Source organism: Pseudochaenichthys georgianus, chromosome 16 (assembly GCF_902827115.2).
Source record: "Pseudochaenichthys georgianus chromosome 16, fPseGeo1.2, whole genome shotgun sequence".
Classification (NCBI taxonomy): domain Eukaryota; kingdom Metazoa; phylum Chordata; class Actinopteri; order Perciformes; family Channichthyidae; genus Pseudochaenichthys; species Pseudochaenichthys georgianus.
Genome location: NC_047518.2, coordinates 36958759 through 36967726, shown reverse-complemented (window position 1 = coordinate 36967726; position 8968 = coordinate 36958759). Strand labels below are relative to the sequence as shown.

Here is an 8968-nt window from a genome sequence, read left to right as displayed (position 1 = left end):
CTGCTTATCTTCCACTGGATTATACTCCTTTAATTTCCCAGGGAAGGTTTCACACAAACTATTCTTTCTCAAACAATCAAACATTGTACACAGATATATTAGTATCAAACATTGTACACAGATATATATTAGTATTTGAGATTATATTGGCCCCAAAAAGAACCTTGAAAAGGACATGTGTGTGTGTTTGGTAAGAGGAAGTGTATGTGTGTGTGTGTGTGTTGATATCTTGGTCAGGGAGTGTATTGTGTGTGTGTGTCAGGGTGTCTGGGAAATTGTATGTAAGAAGGTTTATATATATAGGATTACTTTAAAACAGTCCCAAATAATACATGTTCACTTCAATACAGTTCAAGATAATACCTGTTTACTTTAATACAGTTTAGAACAATATCTGTTTGCTTTAGTCCTTTAAGTTTTGATCCTTGGGTGGAACGTTTTTTTTACCGCCATTACATGATATGCAAATTAGGCGATGATGTCATTTAGGGACTTCTGATGACTTTTCGGACAGCCAATAGCTACTTTCCTTACTATGGAGTTGGCAACACTGCATAGTGGTCGAGCCACATTCTCCACCCACATTCCTGTGGTTACATCACACACACACACACACACACACACACACACACACACACACACACACACACACACACACACACACACACACACACACACACACACACACACACACACACACACACACACACACACACACACACACACACACACACACACACACACACACACACACACACACACACACAAAACTGTGTTGTGAGAGTCACTGTTCATCTTCAAGGAGGACGCAAGGATGGAGTCAACTGAGGGTTTCGTGAAGTATCAGTTGGGCTTACCCCACATGCACCACCTGATCGCGGTGCTCTGTGTTGTTGGCGTTGTTTATAAATTGACAATCTTGCTCGCCCAAAGAAGAGCTGCAAAGCAAAGTATGGAATTGTTTCCAGGACCACCGTTGCACTGGCTCTTTGGACATCTAAAGGAGGTAACGTGTATAATGACTGCTCAGTGCAAGAAGCAAGTAATAATAATAATGTATTAATAATAATAGAATCAGAAACAGGTTCATTGTCAAGTAGGTTAACATATTCGAGGAATGTGCCTTTGTGTGCATGGTGCATACATAAACACAGTTAAAGAGGAACAAAAGTAAGAAAAACAACCAAAAAATGAAATAAAAACTAATAAAAAAAACTATTATTTTCTTTAAGATATAGAAAATGATTTACACTCAATCTGGATATACCAAGAAACTACATACAATATATTATTGCAAAGTTCTCAGAATAATACAATAAAATATGTGCAGTATTGTTATGGGAAGTGGAAAGCTGTCTGATACTAAGAGAGGTAGCTTGTGAACAAATGTGCAAAATATTAGGAGGGTTCTGCAGAACTGGCAATACAAACACTACATTGAAGTTAACCTTCTTGTGCCACTGGACTTTTTAGATCACAGGAGAAATACCACCTATAACAAAAGTCAGAGTCAGATTGTTTTGAGTTCATATCTACAAAATACGTGACTGAGCTCCTTGTAGTTTCTGTCATGCAATGTATTTCTTATTGAAGTAGGGGAGACCTTTGACAGTTGCAACACTTTGTGCATTTCTCTCAGTTAATCAATGTGTTTGCTAACCACCAATACCATTTTAAAATGATTAAATGTGACATATAATGTGTTTATTTGCATGGGAGAATAGTAATTTCAGCCGCAGATGTAGAATGTGTCTTCCTGTCCTCACTCTAGCATGTTTCTGATCAGAGGAATAAGAATGAATGCAACCACTGCAAGTCCACTGAGACAGATGTAACATTTGTGATATTGGGCTATAGAAATAAACATTGATTGATTGATTGATGAACCGTCCCTTTTTGCAGCGTCCCCAGTGTTGCAACTGTCAAAGGTCATCCCCAGTCTCATCATGTGCCAACAGACTCAGATTTGCAAAAAGAAAAGCCTGCGAAAAAAGGAAATTCAAAGCGTATTCATATGTTATTATTATTGGTGTTATTTAATTTGGGTTGTCACTGATTTGAACTTCTTTACATTTATTTAAGTAACAATTTGGATGCAATTAAGGCTTAAACTTAGCCGTTGAGTATTAGTTTATAGAGCATCACAACTCAGGGGATAACTTTGTCCTCTTCAGGCTCCAGCATATTGGTTAAGCTTAACCTATGTTTTTTATGTTTTTACTTTCAGTTTAAACAGGATGGGTCGGACTTGAAAAAGATTGTGAAATGGGGACAGCAGTACCCTTATGCTTTCCCGATGTGGTTTGGTCCCCTTGTTTGTTTCCTCAACATTCACCATCCAGACTATGTGAAGACTATATTGGCATCTACAGGTGTGTGAGCCATTGTTTTATATCTTTACTGAAGTCATAAACCTTTACAATGTAGGCGTTAAGTTAAATTCATCTTTTGACTATGCTTTTTACTACGTCGTATACATGTAGACTCATATTGGTTTATTATCTGCATTTCAATAAACAAAGGTCAATGTAACATAATCTGTAATTGTTTGTTTCGTAACAGAGCCAAAAGATAATATGGCATATACTTTTGTTAAGCCTTGGATTGGTAAGATTGCTTTTACTTTCTCCTACAGCATATTTTGGCTTACTGCGCAGTATTTCCTGTTAAGCTGCTTCCTCGCTGACACATACTGCCTCTGTCTCCAGGTGATGGCTTATTGGTGTCTGAAGGTCAGAAGTGGTTTCGCCACAGAAGGCTCTTGACCCCAGGTTTCCATTATGAAGTTTTGAAATCCTACGTAAATCTGATGTCAGACTCTGTTAAAACCATGCTGGTACGTTAATGACAATCTTTTTGTTTATAAAATCAGTGTCTGTTTTTTTGCCAAGTTGCATTTCACATATTGTACAAGGAAAATGCTTTTGTGTAAAGTGCTATAATAAGTAGTCAATGGTGAAGTGATGTGGAGGAAATATAGGCTTAGGCTTTCCAGATGCTGCAGCTAAGTGTGTTGAAGTTTTTTCCACGTCCTGCTGAGACCTCACATCTGTTCTTCCACTGTTGCCAGGACAAATGGGAGAGTTATGCAAAAACCAATGAGTCCTTTGAATTGTTTAACCACGTGAGCCTTATGACACTGGACAGCATCATGAAGTGTGCGTTCAGCTCCAACAGCAACTGTCAGACCGAGAGGCGAGTCCATACAAACGTTTTCCCGCCATTCACAATTACAGGTTGTCTCAGTTGTCTGAACTGTTTGTCTATGTTCTTATTTCAGCGGAACAAATGAATACATCAAGGCAGTCTATGAGCTCAGTAATTTGATTGACCTGCGGGTCAGGACGTTTCCATACCACAATGACCTCATTTTCTACCTCAGCCCACATGGCTTCAGACTAAGAAAAGCATGCAAGGTGGCTCACAGTCACACAGGTAAGATGTTCACAGATATTACCTTCATCATGACAATCTATAACTGAATTTAGCTTGCCCATACATCGAAATTGTATAGGCTCTAAACTGTAGGTTTATGGTTGCTGCATTTTAAGAGTTACTGGGGATATGCTCATTCATTATTCTCTTATTTTGAAGGGGAAGTCATACGAAAGAGGAAAGAAGCACTCAAGGAGGAGAACGAGCTGGATCGCGTACAGGGAAAGAGAAACGTGGACTTTCTGGACATCCTTCTCTTAGCGAGAGTATGTTATGTCTTATGTGCCATTTATTGAATTCACAAAATGAGACACTTCTGATCAATGAAAAAAAACAACATACGTAAAAACTGCAATTGTCAAAGCAGTAAGCTCTCTATAGAGATAATGAATTAATAATCGTGATCATTTTAGTAATGAGATATTTAAAGCATGAACAGTCTTAAGTTGCCGCACATTAAAAAAGCGTAGTTGTGTCATGTATATAACCTGAGATGATGCAAATATTATACTGTATGTGCTTAACCTGCAAGGGGCAAAAAACTAGGGCAAAAGGAAAGGCAGAAGGTTTTTCGAATGAGCATTGATATGCTGAGCATGAGGCCACTGGTTAATGGCCACTGGTACAAAGGCAACAGTCTGGTTATTTTACTTTTATGAGGGACTCTTGAGCAGCAACGTAACAGTTATACATTTCTGTTGTGCACATATAATCAATATATATACACAATAAGATAATCAAGGATACCTCTGTAACTCAGTAACTAAAATGGCAATGATTCCTTTCTTTCCAAACAGAGTTGACCTGTAAAAGGAGCCAACAGACATTAGCTGTTTCTGTGCCAATTCCAATAGGCCTACAATTTGTACGGTTTTTAATTGGAGTAGTAGTAGTGTCACATTAAGACATAATATGTTGATTACTCATGTTTTAAGTTTGCCTTTTATTTAAGGATGAGAACAAACAGGGTATGTCAGATGAAGATATACAAGCAGAAGTGGACACCTTCATGTTTGAGGGCCATGACACTACAGCCAGTGCCATGTCCTTCATCCTCTACTCTCTGGCCTGCCACCCAGAGTACCAGAAGATGTGCCGGGATGAGGTCCTTCAAGCCCTGGATGGCAAGGACACCATGGAGTGGTAGGCTTACATTTGAAAACAATGCAAATGTATCTCAGTGCTGCCAATTGTTGAACTAACATTTGTCTGTTTACTTTTTAGGGAGGATCTCAGTAAAATTCCATACACTACAATGTTCATAAAAGAGTCCCTCCGCCTTTACCCTCCGGTACCAGGAATGTCCAGAATCACCACCAAGACCATTACCTTTTTTGATGGAAGAACTTTGCCTGCAGGTTTGGCTTTAATGGTTATTTGCAGATGAATGTGAATAAAACACCATACAGTTGAATGCATCAAACGTGTATACCCTTTGGTAAAAGGTTAACTTTTTAGTTAACGATTAACAGTTATTTTTATTGAGTCAAGCTTGCACAAATGAACCTGTTAACCTTCATGGTTTGAATTATAGCAGCAGGTTTGCAAAATTGTCTCAAACATAATATATGAATTGTTTTTCCCTGCACAATCTTATTACAAATACATTTTGTTTTGCTCTTATTTGTAGGGAGTCATATTGCAACAAGTGTGTATTCGCTTCACAGGAATGCAACTGTCTGGGAAAACCCTGAAGTAAGTAAAGAAGATCATTCTGTGGAAGCATAAAGAAATGTCATCTGTGGAACCCGTAGTACTGTAAAAAGCACGACCAATCATCTGAGCCATCCAGTTAAAATAACTGGATGGCCTACCTGTCTGTCAGCCTTCCATCTGTGTACAAACTGATCTCGTGCCCTCATTGGTCATGTGCGTGTTCGTGTGTGTTGGAGGAAGGGGTCTTTGAGGAAGTGGCAGATTTTTTCCAGTTGTGTATTTTCAAATTCTAGCGCACTCGAGCTGGTTTCTCCAAAATTACCTACCCCACCTTTAAATGCAAGAGAGTGTGATTAATGCCACACTGGTGTTTGTTCTTCCATCTTGTGTCAACCCAGGTCTTTGACCCACTGCGTTTTCTCCCGGAGAATGTTTCCAAGAGGCCTCCTCACGCATTCGTGCCCTTCTCTGCTGGGCAAAGGTTTGTCCTTATATGATACCGTGTGACTAGCTCACTAAAAATAGGGCTACAGCTAAGTTTACAACACATTACAATACAATAGCCCTGCAGTAAAAACACATATGGCAAACACGAAAGGCTTACTGAAAGGCTGTTGCCATATCTTCTTGTCCAACCTATTCCAATATTATGTCAATCAAAAATATATATATCATGTATTGACTGTTCATCTGATTTACATAACCTTAAGTGCTGTCTTCCTATATGATGTTACTTTAAAGCTTAATTTGTCCCCATATTCCTCTCATTGGTGCTGTTTTCCTCTCTCAGAAACTGCATTGGTCAGAACTTTGCCATGAACGAGCTGAAAGTGTCAACAGCGCTCACACTGCAGAGATACCATCTGATCGAGGACCCGACGCAAACACCACAGATAGTTCCTCGACTGGTGCTTCGTTCACTTAATGGCCTCCACATCAAAATAAAACCTGTAGACCCATGAGTGAAAATGGAAATAACTGTTGAAAAAAAACCTGGGAATTAAATGACTCATAAGGGAACTTCTTCTCTGATTTGACTCAACTTTTAAACTAACAAATAATCATAAACAGATACTAATGAAGTGATTAACTGTTAAGTATTTTATCAAGTGTCTAATCATTATTTACACTGGAACCTGTGTTAATGAGACATTTATCGCGCTTTACATATAAAAGGAAGATGACTTTTGTGATCGTCAAAAGGAAAACCTAAGTACATTTTTGTCTCACCATTTATAAATGCATCTCAACTGGTTTAGCTGAGCTTTGTACAGAGCGCCTTGGCATTATGTAAATGTGTTAATGAAATGTTAGTGTGACCTTTAACAGGTCAGAGGCACTCTTATTGACATTTCAGTTTACAGTGTTTCCCACAGATCTGAAATATACTTGGGGGGGTGGTGGCAGTGTTGTAGTCAAGTCACCAATTCACGAGTCCAAGTCACTCTCGAGTCACCACTCTTCGAGTCCAAGTCCGAGTCACCAAGGGAGAGTCGTAGTCGAGTCCAAGTCCGAGTCACCCAAGGAGTGTTCGAGTCGAGTCCGAGTCATCATTACCTGTGTTTGGCTTTTCTGTTATTACTAACTGCTGCTTTAGTTGTTCTGACTGCTAAAATCCTGTAATTCCTCATTTTAAAGCCGATATTCCGTGGGGTCGGGGGGCTCGGATCCTTGTCACCTTTTTCATACCTGATGAGTTTGCATCCCTGACTACAGTTGCTTTAGCGTGTAGAAGCTAGTAAGCCTACTATTTGATTTGTTTTAGATAGGCACAACATGTTTCATATGCAGACCTTATTTTCCTGTTCCATGTTAAAATAAACCATTTTCATTGATCATTTTGTTTTGGTCATGGAAAATTAGGAAAAGGTCATTGAGAAGTCATGGAAAAGTCATTGAAAATCATTGGTGAAAAAGTGTATGAACCCTGCATGTTATATTAATCTGTCTATTGAACTGCTGTGAAGCGAGTTTGGCTACAATTCTTGTAATAGGTGCTCTACAAATATAAAGCTTATTAGTGCGAATGCTGTTTACAGCATTCCACTATAGTGCTTCAAATATATAGTGCTTCAAATATTCCCCTTATTTTCAACTACAGAAACCATTCAAATATTAAACTATTCAGCCTGTTCAGGAATCGATGGGAAACCTTCAACTTTTTCCAAATATTTTATACTTTTTGAAATATTCAGCTTTTTAAACTCTTTTTTTTTAACATTGAAGTCAATGGGAGATGCCTTCAAATCCTGTTTTCCTACACCTTGCGCCAAATGCTACTCCTTCCACATACTTTCAGATAGACACTTCATTCCAACTTTCAAATGATCACAAGACATTCAGCGATTCAATTCCTATTCAGATTTTTGATATCTTTTAAACTTTTTGAGATATTGAATTTAGTTTGGAGCTTGGTAGAGAGTATGGAAGCAAACAAGAGACAGAAGTATTTTAATTTTATCAGACACTGAATTTATAGCATTGAAAATAATTACTTTGAAAATCATGTATCTGAATTGTTTTGCTCCGAATTTACCTATGTGAACTAAAAATGTAAAAATTCAAGTTAAAAAAATTCGAATGTTCAAATTCAGATCCCAAAAATTCAAGTGAAAAAAATTCGAAGTCAAATATTTCGGTGTTTAAAATTCGATGTCAAACAATTCGGTGTATACAATTCGACGTCAACAATTGCGATGCAGCATCATCCGGGCTACTCAGACAGGATAAGCAATCGAGTCCAAATGCAATCAAACCGACTTCTGGCCTATCAGAGCCAAGCGGCAAACCCTGGGACAGTGCGGTGAAGCCCAATGCTGCAAACTGTAGGCGATGGATGCAGATGGGAGCAATTCCCGTAGACCCTATGTTAAAATGTCCAACTTAACATCAGAAAAGGAACATGTTTCTAACCTGGATCCACAAAAACATTCTGTATATAATTAGATTCCCCCTTCATGACGACGGGAGTGCTGCTCCTAGCTCCTCTCTGCTAGCTCCGTTAGCTCCGTGATGCTACAGCGGCTCAGCTCTTGAGGAGAACACTACTTGAACTCGGCCCTGTTTGTTGTGTTGGTTCCTGGTGGACTATTCGTCATGCAAATATAGGATTTATCTGCGATTAAAACAGACCGTCCATGAATGCAGTTTCTTCGGTAAGTCAACCCTGCGTACTTTATGTTATGTTACTGGTGTTTTTATTAAGCTAACGTTAATGAATGTTTAGAGTTGGGTTAGCATTTGAGCAATCGGTAGTTCCATCTGTGCTAACGATGCTATGCGTAGCATCCAAGAGTGTATAACATTAAGTGGGATGCTACTGTATACCAAAAGGCTTCTATGCGAGGTTGCTAAAATAAGGTCATCCTTGTACGTTAGAGAGTTAGTTTCCTAGTTAGGTTACTGTATGCATTGTTAAGGTTCATTTAAATTAGCTATGCTCTACTATAGCATAAAATAGACTAGCTAACGTCAACGTATTGTTGAAGAGAGGCTTAGTGTATATTAAATCAACCTCACAATGAAATGTGTGTATCTTTAAAATATGAACGTCACATTTCAAGATAATAAAGCTCCCTTAGATATTGTAATATGGTTTGTTGAACTGGAGTTATTTATTGCAGCTAACCGCCTATCCGACGAAAGACCCACACATTGTTGTTTTTAATATTATTACCAATGCCTCTTTTAATTGTATTATCATCACACTTGAGAAACAGCCTCATCGTGGCTGTAGAACAGAACATGTAACTTATTGCCTGCATTTAAGGACGATGAATAGCGTAGTCAATGCTTTAGTGACAAGGAAATGATTTGTTTAAATATTAGATACAGTATGACGTAATCTGTGACTTTAGTGGAAATGAAGCTTATCCAT

At 38.5% G+C, this 8968-nt stretch overlaps 1 protein-coding gene across 1 annotated transcript; it reads left to right on the top strand.

The window, feature by feature from the left end:
* Nucleotides 1–783: 783 nt before the first annotated feature.
* On the top strand, nt 784–6255 carry LOC117460907 (cytochrome P450 4B1-like). The gene is made up of 12 exons (XM_034102531.2): nt 784–1006; nt 2228–2372; nt 2563–2607; nt 2709–2836; nt 3071–3195; nt 3281–3435; nt 3595–3701; nt 4388–4578; nt 4660–4793; nt 5066–5130; nt 5490–5572; nt 5882–6255. Exons 1-12 carry the CDS (start codon nt 815–817, stop codon nt 6051–6053), a joined length of 1542 nt encoding a protein of 513 aa, XP_033958422.2. The 5' UTR covers nt 784–814; the 3' UTR covers nt 6054–6255.
* The last annotated feature ends 2713 nt before the right edge of the window (nt 6256–8968 follow it).

Bases quoted from the DNA above. Each gene is read 5' to 3' on its own strand.
- LOC117460907 (XM_034102531.2), top strand. From the start codon at position 815: ATGGAGTCAACTGAGGGTTTCGTGAAGTATCAGTTGGGCTTACCCCAC. The intron at 2,837-3,070 runs GTACGTTAATGA...CACTGTTGCCAG, and splicing joins ACTCTGTTAAAACCATGCTG to GACAAATGGGAGAGTTATGC. The intron at 3,702-4,387 runs GTATGTTATGTC...CTTTTATTTAAG, and splicing joins ACATCCTTCTCTTAGCGAGA to GATGAGAACAAACAGGGTAT.